Source organism: Siniperca chuatsi, linkage group LG22 (genome assembly GCF_020085105.1).
Source record: "Siniperca chuatsi isolate FFG_IHB_CAS linkage group LG22, ASM2008510v1, whole genome shotgun sequence".
Lineage (NCBI taxonomy): Eukaryota > Metazoa > Chordata > Actinopteri > Centrarchiformes > Sinipercidae > Siniperca > Siniperca chuatsi.
The window spans coordinates 7523796-7549636 of record NC_058063.1 but is presented as its reverse complement, the minus strand read 5'-3'; the positions used below and the strand labels follow the sequence as shown (position 1 = coordinate 7549636).

The 25841-nt window shown below is 39.9% G+C and overlaps 2 protein-coding genes and 1 long non-coding RNA gene across 10 annotated transcripts in view; all 3 read right to left on the bottom strand.

Annotated features, from left to right (window-relative positions):
- Positions 1 to 2529, bottom strand: part of LOC122870458 (dynein axonemal heavy chain 2-like) — a 76425-nt gene extending 73896 nt beyond the window's left edge. The window contains exons 1-7 of one of the 4 annotated variants that reach the window (XM_044184661.1): positions 2450 to 2529; positions 2290 to 2336; positions 2092 to 2162; positions 1781 to 1945; positions 1300 to 1534; positions 944 to 1054; positions 201 to 439 (exon numbers count right to left, since the gene is read on the bottom strand). In XM_044184661.1, the coding sequence (XP_044040596.1) occupies positions 201 to 439; positions 944 to 1054; positions 1300 to 1534; positions 1781 to 1945; positions 2092 to 2124 (783 nt within the window). In that variant the 5' untranslated portion in view covers positions 2125 to 2162; positions 2290 to 2336; positions 2450 to 2529. The other 3 variants (XM_044184660.1, XM_044184662.1, XM_044184659.1) reach the window with 3 other exon arrangements.
- A 951-nt stretch (positions 2530 to 3480) lies between these two features.
- On the bottom strand, positions 3481 to 6865 carry LOC122870461. Its single transcript, XR_006376587.1, has 3 exons — positions 5542 to 6865; positions 3784 to 5197; positions 3481 to 3581 (listed from the first exon to the last, which is right to left on the bottom strand). It is a non-coding gene; the product is annotated as an uncharacterized LOC122870461 (long non-coding RNA).
- Positions 6866 to 9798: 2933 nt separating this feature from the next.
- LOC122870460 (dynein axonemal heavy chain 2-like) overlaps positions 9799 to 25841 on the bottom strand; it is a 39031-nt gene continuing 22988 nt past the window's right edge. For 4 of the 5 annotated variants that reach the window (XR_006376584.1, XR_006376585.1, XM_044184663.1 and 1 more), the window contains 3 exons: positions 16446 to 16551; positions 13480 to 13663; positions 9799 to 13051 (listed from right to left, as the gene is read on the bottom strand). Coding sequence is in view for 3 of the 5 variants with exons in the window: in XM_044184663.1 (XP_044040598.1) it covers positions 13044 to 13051; positions 13480 to 13663; positions 16446 to 16551 (298 nt within the window). In the remaining 2 variants the exon portion in view is untranslated. Of the gene's footprint in view, positions 13052 to 13479; positions 13664 to 16445; positions 16552 to 17558; positions 17621 to 18278; positions 18310 to 25841 lie in introns of those variants that run through there. The other variant, XM_044184664.1, reaches the window with a different exon arrangement.

Sequence of the window (25841 nt, the reverse complement as noted above, 5' to 3'; positions counted from 1 at the left end):
AATCATGTTAACAACAGATTTAATGTCAACAATTCCACCAACACTTTCTAGCTAGGAAGCTAGTGGGTAGCACAGATGCAGTAATGTTGCAATAATGTGCAGCACCAGTGAGCAGCAGTCCAGTCCGTGACTAATGAAGAAATGATCAAGTCTACTGAGTAAAATGTTTATGTGATTTTAGACTTGCAGGCTTCCTATACCTGTATTTCCTTGGCCAGTTTGCAGAAGCGCTGTACATAAAGAGACTTAAAGAGCTGCAGGATGTTCTGGATGTGCCTGACCCCTGGCTTTTGCAGCTGCTGGCTGATGTCCAACAGCTTGGCAGAGCGACTCTTCCAGAAGGTTATCTCCTGCAGCGGGCCACAGTTGTCCCTCATCTTCATTATTCCTTGGGCATTCAGTAGCTCCTTGATCTGATCTGTCCAGTGGATCACAACAGCTAAAAACAGGAAGAACAAGTGAGTGGAAGGAAAGGGAAATAGAGGTAGGGAGAAATATAGATGAGAGGAAAGAACATCAAAAAAACAGAAGGATGGAGAGATGTCGAGAGCAAAGGTTGGAATGATGTGAAAACCATTAAGTATGACAAGGAAATGTTGGAATAAAAGCATGGAATCGAGGAGAAAAGGGAATTGTAGGGTGAAACTGAAAAAGAAAGATGATGGGTGGACAAAGCGTAGAATACAAAAAACAATGAACAAGTTGGACTGATGTAGGTGAGAGGTTATGAGCCAAATGCTTCATTAAATAAAACCTGAAAAATAAAAAGAGTCTCAGGCAGAAAGCCGATGCTGCAGTCTCAATGTTGTCTTGAAAAGAAACTCACAGACCAAAAGTCTGTGAGTGTGACCTTTTAGACACAAACCCTGCAGAGACAGATGGAAACAGAAAGGTACCCACAATCCCCCCATGCATTCACACATACAGAGCTCCTCAGACTTACTCTCCATTCTCTGTACCAGCTTCTTGTCCTTGCTGGCATCCTCAGGGCTGCACTGTAGGCCTTCCATTGGGATGTATAGAACTGTGTTGCCCACCTTCTTATATACATCATCTGTACAAAAATAATGATTATAATTTTATAAAATATTACACTGCAGCACTTGTGAATGTAGCTCAGTGAAGATTTCAGCAAGTCATGATGGCCATGCTGTGCATACTGCACCCGTTGAAGGCAAATGGGACATGTGTCTTGTGCTGTTCATGATTTCTACCGCACCTTCCTGGCATAGAGTGCAACCTGTATACCATATATAATGGTGAACTATCACTCTCTCTCTTTTCCTCTAAGGTACCCACCTGTGAGGCTGGCAAGATAGCAGTGCATGTTGTTGGTATAGTTGTCCTTGATGCTCCTCTCCCTGTAGGTGCTGAGGGCAACTGGGGGGGCATGCAAACAGGTAATGTCATGAAGCAGCCTCTGGGTAGGGTCGCCCCGCACTGTGCCAAACTGTACGGCAGCATCGAACGTCTCTGCTGTGATTATGGCACCTGGGATGCGGCTAAAATAGCACAGCTGCTCTACCACCTGTCCCTATAAAAGAATTTTTAGGTGTGGTGAAGGGAGATAGAAAAATAATACAGAGTGAGAGTTAAATTAAAAAAAATTAAACATACTGTAAAGGAGGAGAGGAGAGCACTCCAGCTTTTCAGACAAGGTGGACAATGCTGCTTTTTAGGAGTGTGAACAAAGGCATTCAAACAGCTCTCACTGACAGTATATGAAACTAATTAAAATTAGGATTTTAGGATTGAAAGTGGAGAGGAAAGTGTGCTGTACCGGTAAGGGCATGGAATACTCCACCCGCAGCCTGACATAGGTGTTCACGTAAACCACAATGGTTGTGATAGAGGTGTCCACAATGAATCGATCCAATGCCCTCTTATTCTCCTCTGTCCACAACTCTTCAGTTACACCAGAAAGAGCCACACAACGGATAAATAACTTCCAGTGGGTGGAGAGATGAAAGCAGAGGCCCAAGGAGAATAGAAGGGAGAGAAAGAGAGAAAGGTGGTTATTTAGTGGGATAATATAATGGTGATAGAAGAAAAAGTAAAAATTACAAATTACAATCAATGACCCAGCTTTACCAGACGAATGGTCTTTGAGTATTCTTCTTCCATTTCTTTCAAAGCTTCCGCCTCAAAGCTTTCTTCTTTTTCTGTGGTTATTGAAGCATGTAAGCACGTATAGCGTGACGCTAACGTTAGCTTAAAACACTGTTACGTTAGCGTAGGCCAGCTAGCTAGCAAACTTTAAGCAAATAACGTTAACGTTAGGTTACTTACTCTCATGTAACGTTAACGTTAAAGCGCAGACGTTAAGTCCTCACCAGCTGAAATACAGGACAACGGCAAAAGTTCAGGTATTTATTCTAACTTTTCCGCTACAACAAATGTATACGGGTAAAGTATTAAACTATAGTAATTCTTTGCTATAGCCAATTACTTTTCTTTTATAGGTTCCTTTACATCCCTTCAGTCAAACCTGTGTGAGTGTGTATGTCTCCATGGAAACGTTTGGTTGCCTGGGTAACCCCGGAGTGGGGTTGGGCATGTTACTAGCTCGTTCACGAGCTTAATAGGCACGTGAGCGACGTGGGTTATGATCATAGACTGTATAATGATGATGAAGGAGTCTTTACGAAAGTTTTCAACAATGTTCGAGTTACATTTTGATTTTTGGGGGATAGTTGTGCGTGTTAAATTTTCTGTATATTATGCGAAACCGATAGTCCTACGTGGTAAAGCTCACATTACGTGGCCTGCCAACAGAACTTGTTCATGTCACACAACCCAACACACAAAAACATTGAACCTTAATCAAGCAGCTCAGCTGGCTAAACGCGCTCACGCAATACAAAGAAAAGCTAGGCCTATTGTAATATGCCCGCCGCACGAGCAACAGCATTTAATTATTTGCTGAATATAATTTATGCTATTATCATAATATAATACAATGTTGTATAGGCAACATATAATATTGACTTATACACGTTTATAGCTGCAGAACTGGCTTTTATGAAATGAGAAACTGATATTTTAAACCCAGTCATGGACTTAGGCTACTCACTTTCTTCAACATATGTTTTTTATTTTTTATTTTATTTAGTTGTCATAAGGTTTCATGACATCTTTTATACTAAGTATTCAAACACATAAAATGACTGAAGACCACGCTGAAGAAAGTGCCACAAATGCCCTCTGCCACAGAAGACATTTGAGTCTATTTATCCTCCCACCAAGTGAAGTATTGTAGTTCTATTGCAAATGAACCTGTGAGAGGACTTTTTAATTTGTCAAAGTAGTCCTCTGTAGTGCATTTGATGCCTTATATGTTTTCTAGCTTATTTCCCCAATGCGCTGCTGATCTTCCCCAGACCTTGATCCAGGCCTGAGTCACCCCTATACAGCAGAGCCCATAGGTTTCCCGGAGGATGATGTCCTAAGACATGGTGTTCTGGAGTGTGAGGAAGCTCTGCAGATTTATGGATCTAGTGTTGCTGAGAGCCAGAAGCTATCCTCTGTGGTCGATCCCATGCTGCAGTGTGTTTGTATGTCACAAAAATGATGAAAAGTGCCTGTTATTTGAAAAAACAAGCACCAATTACCAGTGGAAATAGATTTGAATGCTTGGGGATTAGCAAAAATGAGTGCAAGTTACTGATTTAATCATTTGATTCTGAATGTCATCGTTGATAAAATACAGTAAACATAATAAAAGAAAAAGAACATGTTTGCTTGACAATACATTTTATTAAGAAATGCAACACATATACTCACATATACTGCATTCTGGAACAATTTACTGAATCATCCCAGTGCCATCAGCTCCCAACTTGATACAATTCTATAAACATTAATCTCCTTACTATAATATACATTAGAAAAAATAAAGAATAATCAAACATAGAATCGATGACTCAAACACAACGTGTCCCGAGACCACTTTTTTTTTTTACAGGCGCTACTGGCAAAATGGGACACCTTCATTCTCAAAATAGGACACCTTATATTTTGATATTAAAAACAGAGAAACGAAAGAAGTATTTTAGTAATTAAAGTAATTTCAACATTTGAATGTCTTCAAATAACCATATAAAGAAAATACAACAAGACAATTGAGATACTTATGTGAAACATTAAAAAGTATTTAGCTTTTTTTTGCCCTTCGCTTTAAAAAAAATTAAAATAGGGCTTTCAAAACAATTTCATTAAAACACCATGCTAAAATTAGAAAACAATGCATACCGTTACATTAGTCATTTCAACATTTTAAGGAGTGTCTTCATGTAACCATAATGGAAATACAACATAATTGAGATACTTATGTGAAACATTAAAAAGTATTTAGCTTTTTTCTTTTGCCCTTCTCATTTTTTTTACATTCAAACAGGACTTGGGCAATGGCAAAACATTCTAGGCCTAAAGAGTTAAGAGGGAGGGTAATGGTAGGCCCGTAAGAAGACTCCCAATTCATGAAGTAAAAAGACACTGTGAGCAAGTAAATACCTCTGCATCTTCAATCACACCAATGTCCTCCCCACAGCATGTATTTCATGATAATTTTTTTCCTATCAAAATGACTAATAGCAGTGTGCCATTTTAACAGTAGGCAATTGTGACACAAAATGGGACACTATCAAATTTTAGGACTATAGAATTGACTCATAGTAATTTTGATACACAATTACATCCCATTCTAATATTTTGGAATGAAACTGAGTATTTGTTTTTAGATTTTTATAAGCTTAATCATTGTTATGTCAGAACGCTGTCTTTTCACTTACCATTGTGATTCTGGAATCACGTGTCACTGCACCATGGATGTATTATTATTAGTCTTATTATACATCTATGCACTGCACACAATGCCATGCACACTGATGTTATATTCATGTGACCCTCCCCCCCCCCCCTTTTCAGCAATATATAAGAATAGATTTTTGGTTGTTTTGTGTATTCCTTGAAAATGTATTCATTGCAAAGCTTAACTGTCCCAATTTAACAACACTCACCGCAACATATTTACATTATACATTTATAAAAATAAAAATCTTGAGTTAAATCTGTTGAATTTTAACTTATCATCGCCCTGCAGAACTTAGCCCTGACATCTTTCTGCAGCCTTCCAAACTAAACTTTACCAAACAATAGCTGTCTTGTGTCGCCATCCAGTGGCAGAATGGCTAAAATGCTGCAGGGACACAAGGGGAAAGAAGTGTTAAGAAAAATATGTAAACTTTACCATTACTGTACATTTCAGAAAGGAAATGCGACACGCTTGTCAAATCACCGAACAACTAGGCTATATACTATGTATAAGGGATCTTATGGAAACATTTAATAATTTGTGTTATCACGAACACGAGCTTCCAAAAACACGTTTCATATTGAGGTAAAGTTTTGCAGCTGTTTACACTATCAAGTAGCCTACAGTAAGTGAATTGTTAAATGTTCAAATCAAGAAACAACACAGTATTCTTTTATGGTTGCATGGTGTTTCTGCTTGGCTTCTTTTTAAGTACAAGTTTATCTTACTTTTTATGTGCAATCCAAAATCTGCTGGGGAGGTGCCGTGCAGACTCTCGCTGTTAAATCTGCAAAGCTGTCCATGTCCTTTCCCAGCCACAGATGACGCAGCCCCCTAAAAGCCCTCTCCCAAAAAACATGAAGCCCCATAACATCCATAACGGGTTTAGGTACAAACGTCGACACGGGGAGCACTGTACACGCAGATAGATCACAACCCAGGCTGAGAAAATGTGGATGTGTTTCGCCCATGGGCAAGGCATGACGGATAGCCTCATCACTGATCTTGCATCTCTGCACAGTCATATCGCCTTTCTAAATGATTGCACAGCTCGTTTCCTCCACTCAAGTATGCATCTAATAAAAAAAGAAAAGATGTAGCCCAGAGGCGTCCATCATAAAACAGCAGATCCAGTTGCTTAACTTAGTAGGCTTACTGCTAGATGTCGGCTTCCACAATGACCCCAAAATATTATTATTAATAGGCTAAAGATTTATCACAGAGGAATAGTCCACCGCGATCAGAGCTGACTCTTTCCCTCTCCCCTCCCTCCCTCTCATTTTATCTCTCTCCTCAAGCAGGTTTATTTTCGGTTTTAGACATTAACTGCCCCGCCTCCTTAGTCACTGGCAAACACACAGCACAAACTTGACAAAATTCCATTATTAATAACTATTCAATGGAGAACAACTGGACCCCAGGTTTCCCCCATTAGGTTCAAGAGTAAAGAAGGTAGAAACTGAGAGCCAGGAGTCACCTTAGGAATCAAAAGATGTTCGTTGAAGATGTCTGGTAATGGTCCCTGTCATTTCCCTAGAAACTGAAAACTGGAGCAAGAGCATGCTGAATGAATGGCAAACCCATCAAGTAGCTCCAAAACAGAGATTCATTTGGCTACTAGGGGTGCCTGAGGGTGATGGGGACGGCCAGAAAACTGCAGATTGGTTTAACTTCAGTGATAAACCATTCAGTAGGCGACAGTATAATAACTATTTCAATATGACGATTACTCTATTTTTCCACAGAAGTTACAGACAACATTTGCAAACAGGGGTTACAAGTCTGCAGAGGTCTGTTGAATATGAAAAAGTTTGTAACTCTGACTGAATCACTATTTACTAAATGTTCACAACTTCTTTTAAAAGCTAGGAATTGTTAGATAAACCCGTTTTACAGTTGCAGATGGGAGGAATGACCTACAGAAGTGAATATGGACTGGGAACGGGAAACGAGACATTCACAGGAATATGATTTGTATCATTATGGCACATTTTGTGGCTAATATGCCACAAAATGTGCCATAATGATACAAATCATTCAACACACAGTATTCTTGTACTGGAATACACAATTCATATTCACGTATTAGACATAAAAGTTAATTACTACCCCATTATAAATAACACATCTAAAATGTTTCCACACCACATTTACATTCTAATTAATTTCAGCTGAAGCTTTTATCCATTAAAACACCTCCCGAGTCTGATATTTTTGTTACAACCAGAATAAGCCAATTTGAATTTGAATTCACCATGTTGCTATGAGTGGCCCCCCTCCATCTCCCACCCAGCCAGAGACCACCAGAGTACACACACACACACACACACACACACACACACACACACACACAGACCTGGGTCTGATAAAGAGGCTCTTAAACCCTGAGGAAGTCTGTGTTCAGTCTTTCAGGGGGACAATCCTCACGTCTGAATACAACCTTGAACTCAGGCACCCCTCTTTCTGGTTCCCCTCTCTCATTACTGGACCATTCTTCCTCCTGGCTCACTTTCTCCAGGGTCCTTCTCTTGTTTTTCTCTCCCTCCCTTTTAGGAGTTTGGTTTCACAATGCTGACTGACTCCAAACGTCTTGTCTGCGAAGCTTCATTAGAATTCATTTGTTTGAATAGGTTCATTTCTCCTTCAGTCGCTCCCTCCCTCTGTCCTCTTTTTCAGCTTGGGGGAAATGTGTATTAGCATAAAAATATCCTTTACCTCACCTTGATTAATTGCATTATTTGCATGGGTGCCAGCATGGGTGTGTATTGTTACTTTGTCAAAGTTTCTGAGTGTGCCAAATCAAGCAAATGTAAAATATTCCTCTTTGGTTCAGATATTTAAAATGACCAGTAACAGAATTGTGCCTGTTGACATCAAGTTACGGCAGTGACACTGTTTTCCTTGCCAATGATGCCTGCCATATGGCGAAAAAATGTCAGTGAGAGTGGAATAGAGGCGTGCAGGTATGCTGACACAAGACTGGACAGATGCACAGCCTGGACTCACTGAGGTCCTGAAGATCCATTAACATATTAGATGCAAACACATGCATACAAGTGTAGACTAGGATGAAAGCACCTATGCATGCAGTACAGCCATAGTGGTTATGCCATAAAATCACTGAACACACAAACACACACACTTACAGCAAAGTCTTGTGAAAAAAAACAGATGCAAAATGGCCGGAGACAGAGAGGCAGGCAGGCCAAAATAAAAGCCATGAGTCTGTGAGCTCAGAACTAATGACAGGCTGCCATGCCAAGGAGGGGCGGAGAAGAGAGGGATGACGGGATGGAGGGATAAATAAGCAGGACAGAGAGTCTATGAGGGGCTGCTGTTGCTGCTAAGACCAGAAGAGGTCGAAGATATACAGCATCACCTAGTAAAATGAGAAAAGATGGGAGGGGGGGATGAAAGCCACAAATAGAAAGAAATTTTAAAAAGACAGAGAAACAGAGAGCTGTCTAGTTTAGAATTGGTCAGTAGAATAGAGCTGGAGGCAGCAGCCCTAATAGATGTCCAATACTCTGCCTAACCTTAACCCTTACCTGTATCCTAATACCAAGTCTTAACCCTCAAAAAGCAGTCTCTATTTTTGTCCCCACATTGACACAAGTCCCCGTGGGTTAGTGTGCATTCAGGTTAAAGTCCCCACCGGGATATAAGAACATGAAACATACACACACACAGACACACACACACAGACACACACACACACACACACACACACACACACACAGATGCACATACAATATATCCAGCAGTAATAAGCCGATGGCTAGAGCACAATGAGCTCAGGGTCTTTTTTAGGAAAGTGGAGCAGGCCTTGGAAGGTTTACTTTGCTCATTACACTACGATTAGTCCACAGACGCTGGCTTTGTTAAGCCACCTAGGGCCACAGTATGCTCCACCTGATGAACAGCTACTCACAAATACACGCATGCACACAGACACACAAACATGCACATGCATCTGCGTACATGCTTTCATGCACAGCCCTTAATGAGGACAGAATCAGACACTTTAAGATAAACAAGAACTGCCCTGAATGACCCCTACTCACCCACAAACACACACACACACACACACACACACACACACACACACACACACACACAGGTAGCCAGAATCTTTTCTATCCCCTTGACCTAGTCTGACAGCACCCTGTGTTCTCTCCCTACTGTAAAGAGAGGTCCAGTGATAATGAAGCCAGAATGGAGTGTTCAGACAGAATTACAGCTGGAATGCTGCCAGAACCCTGTGTGTGTGTGTGTGTGTGTGTGTGTGTGTGTGTGTGTGTGTGTGTGAGTGTCTGCAGTTGGACAGAGGAGAACAATACGTGTGTGTCTGTGCAGCCAGGCAGAGTGATGAATAAATACACCTTTAATAACTGATCAGCAGCTGTTTGACTGGCTGAAGGGAGCAGAATAGATTAGTGTTGCTCAGATCACAATCACAAATATCAACACACAAAGAGTCCTGATGAATATTTAAGAATAACATACTGTATTACTTAAATCTGTTGTACTGAAATGAAGTGTAAGTGGTCAGGTGGAATAGAGAAGGGTTTAAGCTATAACTTCTCATGTTTTCCTACTTTAAAAGCATTGTTTCTTTATACTTTTAATCCCGACTCAGCATTGGCTTTTTTTTTGTCTCATTTTATTCAATACTACTCATTCTCCAAAGAGCAGCTGTCTCAATATTATTGATCCAAGCACTTCTTCATTGTAGTCTGTGTCTGCCCACTTTATGAAGTAAGATAAAAGGAAGGCAGCAAGTAAAGGAGTGCATCAGTGTGATAATAGTGAGAAGTTGAGAATTACACGTTGTGATTTGGAAAGTAATTAATTAAAACACAAAAGCAGCAGCAGTAGTAGTAGTAGTCTCCTTGAAAGAACTTGGTTTGGAAGACGACGTTAGAGGAATGTGGCCATGTGTGACTTGTGTGTGTAGTGATGGTGTGGCACCTTCTCCCACAGTGTTGATAGACGAGCTTCATAGATGTAGTGGAAGGTCTCCTCCAAACTGGATGCCATCACCACTAAGCCTTTGATCCCTTCTCTTCTCCAGTTCAACCAACACAAACTAACACAAACACATTGTTTCAGCTGGCAATCTGTCATCATAACCCCCATTTATAGTGGAAATTTGGATCTTATCTGGATCTACTGGAATTGTACAGTGATTCGTTAATGGTTTTGGTATAAAGGAAAAAGTTAAAGCAGAAATAGAGCATATGGTCTATGCCACTATGGTTGGCAGTTCTCAGAGACACATTCACATATCCAACACTATTCCACATTTCCTGGATTATTAATGTTGTTTATATTTATTTATGTAAACCGATCTTTAAGTATTCCATCAATCTTCAGATTTCTTACCTTACTTGACAGCATGTAGGACACACACCTCCAAGGATAACTTTCAAACATTTCGAACTTTACACTTAACTAAATACACAAGTATATATTTGCAAAGTTCCAATTTGATATTGGCCACAGCTTCTTCATTACCCATTAATAAAACACAAAAGTTCAGCCTTTAACACACAAAGGCAAGAGATGGTAATCCCTACCAGAACACAGACACCCATGCACTTGCAAATTCTGTTATATGCAGACACACACTTTTTGCAGCTAAAAAGTAGATAGTATGAACCTGTGCATGTGTAACGCTCTCCAGGTAAAGAACCCCTGTAGGTGAAAAAAGCCACTGGTAACGTATTGTGTTGTAGTGGGTTGTCTACATCCTCCTTGGCCAATGTAGCTAGTTAGCAGCAAAAAAACCTGTGACGCATGAAGAATTTGTGGATGACATTAATATATTTTTGGATCAAGATATCCTTTCACCTGGATGACTGAGAATCTTCATATTTTATTTTATTATTTATTTTGTTCTGGCAAAAATACATAATACAGAAGAATGAAAAAAAAAAATATATAAAAAACAAGTAAGTCAAATTAATAACTAGTTGCCACTAGTTCCATCTAAATTGCATGGTGTGCATTATGAGGTTTGTAATGTTTTAGGAGTTATTCATATGGCTTCACATCTTAATCATGTCATTACAGCTGGATGAAGTGACAGCAAAAAATCCTGAAGACTTCATTCAGCTGGTTTTTTTTTGTAAATAACAAACAGCATTTTATCTGTTCTACCACCAGCATGCCCCAGCCTTAAGTCTTCTGAGAGTGGTTGGTTAGAAATTAAGTGAGTGGACATGGGTGCCTGTGTGCATTTGTCTAAGTGATTAAATGAAAAAAAGCAAGGACTAAGTGTTCCTGTCAGTGTTCATCAGGGTGCCACTGTGTCTATATTTCCCAGACTGTAATAATCTGATTGTCCACTTGGTGGTGCTGGCACACTGCGACCATCTGCGCTTCAGCAGGGAGCTGAAGTAGCCAGCTGACTGCAGCCGCAGTGCGCTTCCTCAGAAAAAAAACGTGTTTTTACGCCAGTGCACTATATGTATTTGGACACAATACATACTTTCATTTATTTAAAGTAAAGCAGTGTGCATTTTAAATATAGTACCTTTTTACTGGGTTTTATATATACTGTAATATTTATATTGTAGCATAGTTTCATTCTGAAGGCACAGTTCATAATTTCTTCACATGTAACTGTGTATGTCTACATGTGTGCCCATATTTGCTGACTTGAAGAGGGACTGATTGTAGTATCACATAAATATACAAATTACATTATGCCCATATACAATAAACTGTGGTAGAATAAATGTGTGTGCGTTTGTGTTTCTTACTTGAATAAGGGCTGGTTTATGGCAGCGTCACAGAAGTAGTCATTAATATACAGTATGTGGTTAGAAGACATCTGTCTTCTGTGACATGACCTTCATAGTTGACCCCAGCAATGAGGTACTTCAGTGCATCCCAGGGAATCTCCTCATACTCATCCAGGTACAGACTCAGCAGACTCTCATTCACCTACAGGGGCATCAAGACCATGATCTTAACAGACTGACTTTAAAATGTAAGATACAGACCAAGGGCAAGTAGACAGATAGGATTCAGTCTCATACATTTGAGCAAGATTCATGTCATTATTCATTAGTCTAATTGGCCCTCACTCTGACAGGGTATAAATGGTCTTTCTGGTTGAGTTAAGTCTATATTTGTGTTTTAGAGCAGATTACTGACAAAGAAAGCATCAGCCATGAAGAAATTCTACTCAGTCATCACTGCCATAACCCCAACCACATCATAGTCATTGCCACTTGATCATTCAGTAGTTGTCACCTCCAACATCTTCACTGCGCAGACCAGAAAAGATGGCAGTCCATCCGATGGCACATCTGCCAATAACTGTCACTGTTTAACTGTTTCCTTCAGTATCAGATGAGGCTCTGACCTTAAAGTCAGAATCGTTGAGGACATTGACAATGTTCCAGCCCAGCTGCAAAAAAGTCTTCCTTTCCAGCAGGATGTGGTGAAAAAAACAAATACAAGGAGACGGTCATGTTCATTCATGTTGGCTTGAAAAGGGGCAGTGTTAACACTATGGGGGTAGCTTTGTTTGGGACTGCTTTTCTGTCTTCCATAAATGTACATGTTTCAGTTTATATTTTCATATGTTCATATGGGTTTTTTTGGGGGAGACAATAGAACACATGTAAGTATAATGGTTTGTGGACACTTGAAGTCCACTGGCGAAGAGCTGAAGTTTCAGTGGGGCTTTTGCACCTATTGCTGATCCACCAGCTTGTCCAACTCAGGCATCCAGGAGAGAGAGAGGTGACTGGTCTTAGTTTGGAACTCTCCTGGTGCTTAAATGACGTCTAATATACACATACCAGATGAATAACGGATGAAAAATACAGAGAGGAAGCATGGGGAGCAAGAGAGAGGTACAACAAATACAACCAGTATCAAACCGGGGACGCTGCTTTGATAAGGTACATGTCTGAAACACGGGCCACCACTCCTGCCTATTTTCATGCATGTTTTTGAGTAACATGAGGTCTAAGCAGTGCAGAGTAAGGAATTTGTGTGTGGTTTTAGTGGGATGACCAAACCCTAACTTTGTCAATGTCTGTATGCTGACTTTCAGCAGAAGCATATTTCATTAAAAACAATTTATTTAGAATTATTGTTCTGTTAGAAAATACAGTAACATAACAGTAAACGACAATAAAATTTTTATGTGGTTGTAGCTATGAAGTTGGCAGTTGGTTGTGTGCCACTTGTACCCAGGCCGTTATGACTGTTATCCATCTAAGGCAAAGAAGAGGGAGGAAATGGAAGGGTGAAAATGAATCAAAGGAAAGACAATAAAAATCGACTTCCCCAAACAAACAAATTGCTTGATGTATAACAGTGACATTTCCCTAGTTACAGAGAGGCGTGTCTGAAAAGCAACAAACCATAGAAACTGACAGCCAGGCCTCCACTGGTATAATAAATAGCTGCAAATCACGCTGATGAGCATGAGAGCACAGGGAAACAGTGGGTCGATACAGGGAGTGAAAGATTCATCTGAATAAACCAAATCAATCAAATATTCATCAAGTATTTTGTGCACTTTGTCAAGCACAAATGACACTTCAGAAACAGTTGTGGGAGAGAAAAAAAAACACTGCTAAGCAACAGAACAAATCCGAGACAGAAGAGCAGGAAGAAAGACAGAGCAATTGTTGTTGTACCGTTCTTGACGCCCTCCTCTGTCATGCGCTTGGCGATGGGGGCCTGTCCCTGGCCCAGAGAGAGAGCGTGGAAGTGCTTGCTCATGCCAGAGGCCTCAGCCAGCTGCAGCAGGGCTCCTGTGGGGTCCACCCCAGGAGACAGAACAAAGATCAGAGGAGTCCTGCAGGTGGATTCCTCCACAACCTGAGGAGAGGACAGAGAGAGTGAGAATGGATGAGCCAACATGGTGTAACTCACTTGACACCTAATAGTAACCCTGTGATGGGATTTCTAATAGAATTAGACAATTGATGCATGAAACATTTGTTTAATTCAAAGTTGATACAGTTCTCAACTTAAACGCAATACCTGAGAATTACAACACCATTGTGGCAGTGCCTCAGTCTCTGGTGGCCATTTTAGCCATCAGAGTCAATCAAAGAGGGGCTTATTATGGAGTGTGGGTGGGTGGAAGGGAGGGCTTCGTCACACAGCCAGAACAGAGAGAGAGAGAGAGAGAGAGAGAGAGGGAAAGAGAGACGGCCCTATGGATAGAGAAGAAGAACAAGACAGAAGAAGCAACAGGGATTGATGGGATAACAGCTGACATTCAGAGCTTGTAGAGCAGTAAAGAGCGGGCGGCTCCACGAAGCGAGAGCCGACGCTGTTAACAATAAAGGAGGTGATGCAGAAGGAGATGCGGTTTTGACATTAACATCTTCTGCAGCTCATTACAGCTATTCTCCCAATCACCTAGAAGGAGCAGCAACAGAGAGGGAGGGTAAATTCAGGGCAGGGAATTCAGGGGTGACGGAGGGCAGTTGGGAGGTGAGAAATTACTGAGAAGAAACTAAGTGAAAAGGGCAGATAATACGTACATATGAGAAGGGTATGGAGAAAGAGAAATAGGTAAGAAAGTAGGGCTTATTGTATGTTTTCATTATATGTATCAGTGAAACTTTATCATCAAACTTCATCAAACTCTATGAATTAATACAAGTCATGAATCCTGGCCCTATCATTAACTTAGCTAGATAAACACTAGACTCTACTCTAAGCTGATGGGAGAAGAAATCTTGGCAGCAGCAAAATCCTCCTGTGATCACATTAATATTGAGCTCAACTTTGTCAAATCTCATTCCCACTGATGGAATAAAGCAATGGAAGTGAGTGACAGATATCCACAAACCCACACACTCTCTTGCTCTCCTCTCTCTTCAGTCAAGCAGCCATGAATAGATCCTCACTTGTCAGAAAAAGCAGAGGAGAAGACATGTATTCATCATCACCAGGGTATAATATATACACACTGCTGGGGACTGTTTTCTTAATCAAATACAGAAAGCATACAGTTGTTCTGAATTGTCAGTGTCATACTCAAGCAAAGCCTTGAAACTTTTCAGTACACAGCAGGAAAAGCAAGATGAAGACACCAACACACACAAGCTGCCTTTCTCAAACACTCATACACCTGCTCTCACACCTGAGTTCACTTCAACTTTATTGTTACCATGGGAAGAAATTCAGTCGTTAAAAAATAACAAGGATAGGTCGAAACCTGGTGTATGGTTGGACCGTGTATGGTCAATGTGCTATGTTGTGGCCAAATTGTTATACATATAGTAAGTGGTAGTGTCGATAATGTGAATCCCCAGATATTAAATGTTCATCTCCAATTTTCTGTAGTGGTCCCAGTAATATTTGTTCTGAAAGTGTACTGAAGTAGCATATCACATGACATGGTTAAGCTGCGTCTGAATCAAAACATTTTATAAATGCAGTTGCAAGAACAATACTTTCCACTCATATCTTAAGATGTTTGATTTCAAAGAGAATTTATTCTAATTATAATTATAACCATTCTAATTATCTATTAACTCCCCCTGCTCTTTCATTTGTTTCTGCCTGCAGGATGTCTCTCGTTTTTTTATGACTCACTGTATTGAGTGTTTTGTCAGAGTGATTGTTATTTGGAGGCTTTAACTGTGTGTTCTCCCTCGTGCCTCTGGGCGCATGGAGAGCTGTTTTCTCTCCTACTCTGCTGTATGCTGAACTGCTAGAGTGCGTAACCACCATCTCTGTTTCTCACAGCAGCAGGTTTTATGTTGTTTTCCATTTTCATTCCCTCATGGTGAACATCAGGTATTTTACTGTCTATGTGCCATCTGTGCGCATATGATATACTGTGATGCATCACAGTCCAGAGGTATGGACTGGTTATTGATTTCTCGTGAAGCAGGTGTGTGTTTGTGCTTGTGGGTATGGGATGCACCCAGTGGGGCATGGACCACATCCTGCTTGATTGTCATCCCACTAGCGATAGATTTAGAGGCCTGCGCCTATTCTCATACTGTAGAATCTGGAGTTACGTAACTTCACATTCGCACCTATTCATTTTGAAAGAGCAACGGCCAATGGGGAAACTCCACCCAGTGGTTCAAAACTTCATCACTCAGTCAGGGACAGACTTTGATGTTTATCTGGCTGGTCGCTGCTTTGCTGCAGTCCAGCCAAAAACCTCCAACAACACATTCAAACCTAGTGGCGAAGCAAAGGTTCCTGTCTCAGGGGTACTGTTTGAAGGAAATGGATGGAAATGTAGGGGGTTAGGAAGCTTATCCAGCTCTATGATGTTGTTCCAGCTTGTTGTCTATCTGAACTGCTTCATCAAGCATCAAACGTCAATGTGATTGCGACAATCCATCCATCAGTTTATCAATGAAGCAACCAAACAAACACATCACTCATACAGCAAACTAATGACTATGACACAGGCTTACTTTGGAAAAAACAGTGTGAATGAAGGAGCTGTCTTTGAGGGGAAGCACAACTTCTGCACAGTTCTACATTTGAATTCACAGTGGAATGCCTTTTGGGGCATTAAGTGTGTTCCAAGCCTTTGAAAATAAAAGGTTTGTCCTGTTGGATTATCTCAAATCAAATTAGATGAAAACAAGATGTCTGTGTGTGCTCTGTGTTTTCTTACGAGTCCTCCTTGGAGAGAGAAAGCTGGACTCATCCATGTTGAATTGGCACACATCTGGAAGCTGAAGAGCAGCTTGTGGACCTCAAACAGACCACTGCACGTGTACCTGCAGGAGATAAATACACACACAGTGGTACTTACAGTAACTCCAAAGAATCACTATATGTCTCCTAGGACAGTGTTCCCAACCTGAGGGTCAGGTCCCCATATGGGATCGCAACACGAATCTGAGCGGTCGAGAGATGTTAAACATGATAAGAAAGTAGAAAACCCCCCACATCATTCTGTTAGAATTCTCCTCTCATCTTTGCTTTTTTCCCCCACATGAATAATTGAAATAATTGGATCATTTTTTGGAATAAAACTGAAAAAAACAGCACTCGTTGGTTGAACTGGTCACAACTCATTGACACATGCAACCAGTAATGAGGAGTCCCAAGTAGAAATTTCTTCATTTTAAGGGGCCACAAGCCAAAAGGTATGGGAAACAGTGTCCTAGAATGATATGCATCTTCCAAAGGCATATCTTTTTCAGCCTTCCATAGCGCCAAACATACAACAAATGTTCTGTAACTGTAAAGGCACATTGTACTGTTTCAAAGATCAAAGGATACAAGTTATGCTCCACAGTTCTAAGGTTATACCTGAAACCTCTTAATTTCATGACTCCTTTTTTCCATACAGAGTTAAGTCATAATTTATGTAAAACTTCTTCATCAAAGACACAATCCTTTGCTACTGCATCAAGGGTACATGAGGCTGCTGTTTGTCTCAGTTCATATTACATTTTGATCAATCTTAAACAATAAACTGTTTAAGTTTTCAAGTTCGACTGCTTATATTACTGGATATTTGGTTGTTTTTTAAGAAATACCATCAAGACCAAACCTAAAGCTAAATCAACTAAACCGAACTCTGCTGCACAACTCAGTACAATACAAACTACCCAAAATAAAAGGTAAACTAAATAAAAAAAGACTTGTCACAAAATAATATTACTGAATTTTAAGCCTGATACTGTAATTGCCCCCAGACATGTTACTTCTAATGGGGCATGTAGTACTTCAACACATGTACATGCAGTGTACACGCAGTTTGGTTATTAGTACTGACCAAGGTTTAATCATGGAGCTCTTTGTGGGTGCAAATTCATACCAGGAGTGCCAAAGCCTTTTCTGTAATTTTAAGAACAAGTTGATTTAGAACAAAGTCAGAGCTGCTCTAAAAGTTTGATCCCAGCAGAGAGCTTAGGAGAGGTTGAATGAGGGGAAAGAAAGAAAGGTAGAGAGGCAGAGAAAAAGAACAAAGGGGAAGCAGCTAATAGTTTGGAGGATCTAGGAATAAAAAATGTATAGGGTAAAATAAGGTTCCTTTAGTCCATCCGTCAGCATTGCTGCAGTGGAAATTAATCTTGCTCTAGTCTACTCTCCACCTCCACAGTGCACTTCTACAATACCCAGTTGTGTTAAATAGTCATTCTCTTCTGAATCTTTGGTCTGTATTCTTGGGTTGTAGACTTTGCATGTCTTTTTTATTTTGTGCCAATATTTCCTACTGGTTTTAATGCATTTTTAAGTCTGTACAACAATTCACAAGTGAATTACTGTTACTATTTTATAGTGTAAGTTTGGGAAATGTCTCTATGTTGAACAGTCTATAAAAAAAAAAGAGTACAATGTACCATTCTGTAACAATGAGTACAGAGTCTTCATTTGTCTTGAGATTTACATTTATGTCTTACAAATGTATTATCAAATGTTTACTGTTCCTCCCTCAGCTCTCCTCTTCATCTTTGTCTCTGTCCTTAGCTTTTTAAACTATTTTTCTACTGACCTCAGCACTCCTTTTCATCTTCAATCAGTTCCCCTTTCCCCATCTTTTCTTTTCTCTCATCCCTCTTCCTTCCTCATACGTCCTCCTGCTATGGCTCCTTGCCATCCCTCGCCCTCTGTCCTCCTTCACTTTTTTGTCTTCTTTCTCCCTCCCCCCTTACCTTATTCTCTTCTTTTCTCCTTCTCCTGACATGCACACCCCTCTGTCACTCCAGCCCCTCTTTTGTTAATTCCCCCGTCATCTTTCCATGTCCATCTACTACCTCTTACTAAGATCCTCATCTCCCTATACTCCCACACTTGTCCCATCTTCCTCTTTACATCCCAGCATCAATCCAATACAATTCAGACCCATAGACAAAAAAAGAGATAATATATACATAGATAGATCATTACAAACATTAAGAACAATCATAATCCATATCACATGAAATCATCAGCATCACTGTCAATTCTCAGGATCAACAAACTTCAGAGTTGCCACATATCACATGTAAGTACATATAAGTATAACGTGCAGCTTTTTGGTAGGATTAACAAATATCATCAATTATGCTGGTGTATTTATAAATAAGGTGCCTTATCCTTATTCCTGCCTGACATGTGGGTACATTTATGCTGATAAACACATGACTTTCACTTTTCAATCTTGGTACAGACAATAACATCTTCTCGGTATCATTGCAAGTAATATAATTTATGGCAGATTCGGAGCAACGGGTCGTGTTTGTGTCAGCCGGATTAATGTAATTCCAATATTCACTTGTCTTCTTTTTTTTTCAAGATTACTTTTTGGGCAATTTTACATTTATTTGACAGTCAGTGGAAAGACAGGAAATATGGGGGGAGAGAAAAGGGTACGACGTGCAACAAAGGTCCTCCGGCTGGGGTTCGAACCGTGGACGTTGCGGCTACGCACCATAACCAGTAGACTGCAGGGCGCCCCTCACTTTTTTTTTGCCCTGTTTCGGTCTCCACCAACTCCTGAGGGAAATATCTGGCTCTTAAGCAAACAGAAGAAGCTCCACTACATTCACCAGCTAGTTGCTGTCTTTGTCCGTCTACAATTTGGTGCTGGGCATGTAAGATACAGCGCTACATCTGATGTTACAGTCAGCACTATGTCATATACTCTTGAGCAGACTCAACTGTTGCAGACCAGCACTTCAGGGAGAAAATATAACCAAATCATGCATATATAAATTAAAATACTTATGAGATTGCCAAAAATGTTACATTTTACAAGCATTTAACAACCCAGATATGTCGTCCATATACAGTTTTGGATTGGATAATATCCTGCCCAGTCTCTTTAATTCTATCTAACTTTTCCCTCAGGTCATCCAATAACTTGATATTTTTTATTAACTCTTCCACCTCTCCTCCCACACTTCCTTCTCCTGCTCTTTTTTCCACTCTTTTTCAACTAATTCTTGCAGCTTTCCCCCCCTTTAATCCATCAACATTCTCTCTTCTTCTGCCCTCTTCCTGTCCTCTCTGCAACCTTTTCTGAACTCCTCCTTTCCCTTCCCTTCCTTGTCATCCTCCCTCAATCCCTTCGTCCTTAGACCTGACCTCTCAGGTAGCAAGTTGATCTTCATGTGTTTATTGTTTTTCAGTTGCTCTGACACCTCAGTGTGAGCCAGTTGGCTCTTTCAGCATGGTTAACACACACCTGAAATGGAAGTTTCAAAATATCAAACTGCAAGCTTTGTACAAAGTCAAATACTTTAAATATAGGTACAGTGGTAACAAACAGAATGATTAAAAAAAGCTATTTACTATGCATTTGCTTTAGTTTAAGTACTGAAAAAAATCAAATAGAAATGAAAACTATTTTACATGGTGGAGTGCTGAGGACGAATTAAGTCTCACAGCCTGAGGGAAGAAGCTGCTCTGTAGTCTGGTGCTACGACAGCAGATACTTCTGTATCTCTTGCCAGATGGCAACAGGGTGAACAGGCTGTGGCTGGGGTACTGTCCTTTAGTATCCTTTTGGCTCTGTGCAGGCACCTCACCTCACCGATATCACTGATGCTCGGTAAGTTGGTACCAATGATCTTCAGAGCGGTTTTAATCACCCGCTGCAGAGCCCTCCGGTCCTGGGCCGTACACATCCCATGCCAGTTTGTGATGTTTCCTGTCAGGATACTTTCTATTGCTGCTCTGTAAAAGTTAACAAGAACTTGGCACAGCAATTTTGCCTTCTTAACATGAATTGTCTTGGCCTTTTCTCATTTATAAAAATGTAAGTATTTATTTATATTTTGGGCAAACATGCTCTTTAAATTAACTTTGTTGCATTTTATGAGAGTTGTAGTAATACTTCTACTACTACTCTTACCACAATGGATGGAGAGGGTTATTGATTATCGGCTAGTCAGAAGGAACAGATAACTCGGCTATTAGACAAATATGTCATTCTGAAACGCTGCAGTTGCAGTCTGTAACTAAATTGTCACTAAATGTCACGCTGTGGCTAAATTGTGAACTGGCAGCTGAATGAAGTGGGAGCAATGAAGCAAAGCAAAGACCTAGAGAGAGAGAGAGAGAGAGAATGAAAGGTCAAAAAGACGAAAGAGGAAGAAACTGTCTGAATGGCACACACTGGGAAGAAATTGGCCAGAGAAAAGAAAGAAGAGATAGGAGGAGTGGTTCTGTGGAGATGAAGGACACATTGAAAAGTGGGAGGAGGATGAGAACAATGATCACCTAAAGATTGGAATGGAAAAATAGTGAGGTGACTTACTCACTCACTCTCTTTTGCCCAACCCTCTCAATCTCTCTCTTTGACAGTACATAAATCTTTGCAGCCGCCTCGCTCTCATATGACACATTCAGGACTTAAAGGAAAACACAGTACGTCAGAGGCACCTTGTCGACAAAATGTAACACAGGCTATAGGTGCCTGACTAATGGAGCAAGTAGAGCAAATGCATCCCCATTATTCAATTAGGGTGAGTAAAATTATGGTTTTGCTACCCCACTTTTTGTCAAAGAAAAAATCAAAGAGTCGGCTCTTTTCAATTCAATTAAATTTATATTTATATAGCGCCAATTCATCAATTCATTCAACAGAAGTTATCTCATTGCACTTTTCCTATAGAGCAGGTCTAGACCGTACTCTTTATAATATTATTTACAGAGACCCAACAAATCCCACCATGAGCAAGCATTTGGCGACAGTGGCAAGGAAAAACTTAATTTAAGAGGCAGAAACCTCGGGCAGAACCAGGTTGGGTTGGACAAATAATAACAATTGTAGTAGTAGTTGCCGAGCAGGAACGCGGAGGCAGCAAGTGGCCCACAATCACAGATCCTGACTCTGCAGCTCCGGAGGCAGAAATATCTGCTGAAAGTGACAGAAGGAGAGAGGCGAGGGACAAGAAAGCACAAAACTACGGGAGAGAGAAGATGTCGAGTTAGTAACATGCATTGATGGGATAAAATACATACGGATGGAGAGGGAGAGGAGGAGAGAGGAGCTGAATGCATCATGGGAAGCCCTGCCGGCAGTCTAAGCCTATGGCAGCATAACTAAGGGATGGTTCAGGACTCACCCAAGCCAGCCTTAACTATAAGCTTTATCCTTAAGAGGAAAGTCTTAAGCCTATTCTTAAATGTGGAGATGGTGTCTGCCTCCCAAACCCAAACTGGGACTTCACTGTGGATTCCACAGGAGAGGAGCTTGATAACTGAAGGCTCTGGCTCCCATTCTACTTTTGGAGACTCTAGGAACCACAAGTAACCCTGCATTCTGGAAGTGCAGTGTTCTAATGGGGTAATAAGGTATTATATGCTCTTTAAGATACGATGCCTGACCATTAAATAAAGTCCTGTGTTTGTAGGTGAGTAGAAGGATTTAAAATTTTATTCTGGATTTTACAGGGAGAAAGTGCAGATAAACTAACATTGGAGAAATATGATCTCTTTTTCTAGTTCTTGTCAGTACACGTGCCGCAACATTCTGGATCAACTGGAAAGTCTTAAGGGACTTATTCGGGCAGAAGTAAGAAATGCATGGACTAGTTTTTCAGCATCATTTTGAGACAGGAAGTGCCTGATTTTTGCAATGTTACGTAGGTGAAAGAAGGCAGTCCTTGAAGTTTGTGGGAGTTAAATCAAAGATAACTCCGAGGTTCCTTACGGTGCAACTGGAGGCCAGGGCAATGCCATCTAGAGTAACTATATCTTTAGATAATGTGTCTCGAATGTGTTTGGGGCCAAGTACAATATCTTCGGGTTTTGTCAGAGTTTAACATCAGAAAATAGACAAGTCTATTGTCCAATGCAATTAAAAGCTCATTTGTAATTTTCACCAATGCTGTCTCTGTGCTATGATGCACTCTAAATCCTGACTGATTGGCGACTGCTTTCTCAGGGATCTTAGAGAGAAAGGGAAGGTTAGATATACAGCAGGTCTATAGTTGGCTAAAACCCCTGGATCAAGAATGAGCTTTTTAAGAATAGGTTTAATTACAGCTACTTTAAAAGACTGTGGGACATATCCTGTTAATAAAGACAGATTGATCATATCCAGTAAAGAGGTCTTTAAGCAACCTAGTTGGAATGGGGTCTAAGAGACAGACTGATGGCTTAGATGAAGAAATCGTTGAAGTTAGTTGAAGGAGGTCAAGAGGAGTAAAGCAGTCTAAATATTTATCAGGTTTTACAGCTGTTTCTAAGGTTCCTCAATGTGAAGATAAATCGGTACCGGTTGAGGGCAGTACGTGATTAATTTTTTTACAAAAAATAAATAAATAAAATTTTAAGTGTAACGTGGCTATTAAATATTTTGCATTAGCCCTGTTGATTTTATTATTTGGGATGTAGTGGAGGGTAAAAGCACATAAACACAGTTTACCCACCTTTTTCAAATGCAACATAGGGTTTATGCACCTTTTAATGAGTTGACCATTAGGCCCACCGGACAGTTTAGCCAACGGACATTTATAGTTTACCCACCTTTTATTTTACCGCTATATCCCCTCTGTGATTTTGTCCAATTACTGTTAATAGCTCAGGCTAATTTGCTGCTGCGAGTATGCACCCTGTGTACAGCATGTTTTCCATCCAACCCTGCTTCACCACAACAGGCTTAAATGGGATTTTATGAGCCATGCAGTTACATTTAACAAAGTGAGGAACACACAATCTCATAATGTGTCATTATTATTCATCTAATTGTAAGATTGAGTAGGGCCTATACAAAATTATGTCTATTTTAAGTTTTGGAAATGATCCTCTATTGTTACCATAAGTCAGGTTAGGTGGTGCAGAAATGCAGGACATTTGTTTTAAATTAATTATTTTTTTCTGTGGGAGGACCCCCAGACTCCCCACCAATTATGTATCTTTCCAAGTTTGCTGCCCCATTTTAAAACATAACCAGACACCCATGGTATGGCTACACAAGCCATTTCTTATTTCCAAATGAAATGACTATAAATGGAATTTTACAGCAAAAGTGTGGAGATGATCACCAAACAAAATAATTATTTAAGAGCCCAATCCTTAATTTTTTTGACTATATACATTTCAGCTAAATTTACCCACATAAGTCAAGTGTTTGAGTTACCGATAAAAAATTATAGTTTTGTGTTTGTTACCTGATCAGCAACAGCATTAGAAAAAACAAGTACAATTTCTGTGTAGTTTCTAGTGTTAAGAGACCTGTAAATCAATTTGACAGTGACACAATGTTTCACTCTTTAATTTTGGATCACAGTTTGTGCCTTTAAAGTGTCCTGTTTACTTGCTCAACAGTCAGAAATAACGGATCGGTCATGCATGTCAGCAATCCACCTCAAACAAACTAATGACAAAGATGGTGCTGAGTGCTTGACACATAGTTTTACTGCTTTGGTATCTACATTTTTATTAGTTGAGGAGACATGAAATGGACAAAACAGCAGCCATTATTTGGAAATTTTTAGAAACGTGACGATAGAAAATAATTGGAAATTACACATTTTCATTTGTTACACAAATTGTGAAATCATTTCAAAATTGGGAATTTTAAAATGAGCTAATTTATTTCAATGAGGCATTTTTATTTTGTTTATTATTATCTTCAGATTGTTACTAAAATAAACTGCTCCATGTAATGCAGCTACAGACTAGAGGAGAAGACACAAAAATGCTACACAGAACATATACACACATGAAGAGTTCAGAAAGAAAGGTAGTCACTGTAGTTTTGGAAAACAGGAAGGATATATTAACTTTTTATTAAATTTTCTTTGTAGCTTTCCCTGGCTTTCCACTACTGATGGCTTATCTGATATCCAGTCAAAGTAAATCCCTTCATATATCAAGAGCCTTCATCAAATATGACCATAATGCACTTCACTGCAATGCCTCAGTTGATAGCAATTCAAGACAATCTGTTTTCCATTATAAATATCTGTATATGGGCTCATGTTCTCATGTTAGACAACGTCAATGTTTTCAATACACAGAAATGCATAGAAAGTCGATGGAAATATGCAGCTAGAGGCAAACAAACAGAATTGCCCTACAGGTGGCACAAATTGAGTTGTACATGTCCTGAAAAACAAGGAGGAAAGCGTTACTTGGGTTTGACTGCAATGTAACACAAAGCAGGCGCTCCTGATGCACCAACACAGTATCACGGCAATTTGTGAAAAACTGTCACGATAGGATTCGTGTACATGGACACAAATTTTCAATTCAATAACTTCAATAAGTTAGCAATAATAATTATCCAACGTCCGGTTAGACTTTCAAAAGAAAGCTTGCTGAGAAACATTTCAGGTGACGGTGGGAGTTTGGTTAGGTTTAGGCATCAAAATTACTGAGTTAGGGTTAGGAGAAGATCAAGGTTTGGGGGTTAGAATAAATACTTCCTTAAAACAATCAACGTTAAATAAAGTCCTGTGTTTGACCCATCCATCCACCTCAACCTCCTCCTTACATGGACTTGGTCGCTCTTTATACTACATTCGTCATTATTACTTTGAAAGTCGTGCTGAGAGTCATGAAAAAAAATAAAATTTGTGTCCATGTTCACAATTCTATAGATTAATTTTCGCGACTATTTCACGAACTGCCGTGATACTGGGCTGGATGCACAGGTAGGCAAACACTGTCCATAAGAAAGGGAATGGATTCCGCAAAAATGTTTAATCAAGTAGGCAATATAATAAAGGTTTTTCAACTTTTGTGTGTACATTCCACACACATTTAGTGTGTGCTCATCCACACTATCAACCAGGGAACACCAATAGCAACAATGGGAAGAAAAATTTCCCTTTACATTAGATTTTAATGCAGGCTTATGGGATGGAGTGATATCAAGAGAAAACACTGAGGCTCTAACTTTCAAAAAGCTGCTTCAATGCCACACTGCTCACATACAATTGTGTCCCCATTACAACTGTGGAACCCATTCATGACTAAGTCTATTAATTAATTAATTCAGTCTGTTCAGTCTCAACAAATTTATGGTTGAAATTTAAGTTGTCACTCAGTAGCCTCTGTGTACACCTTATCTGTGCTGTTGTAAAATAGCTGCTAAACGTAAAAAAAACTCCTTACTAAA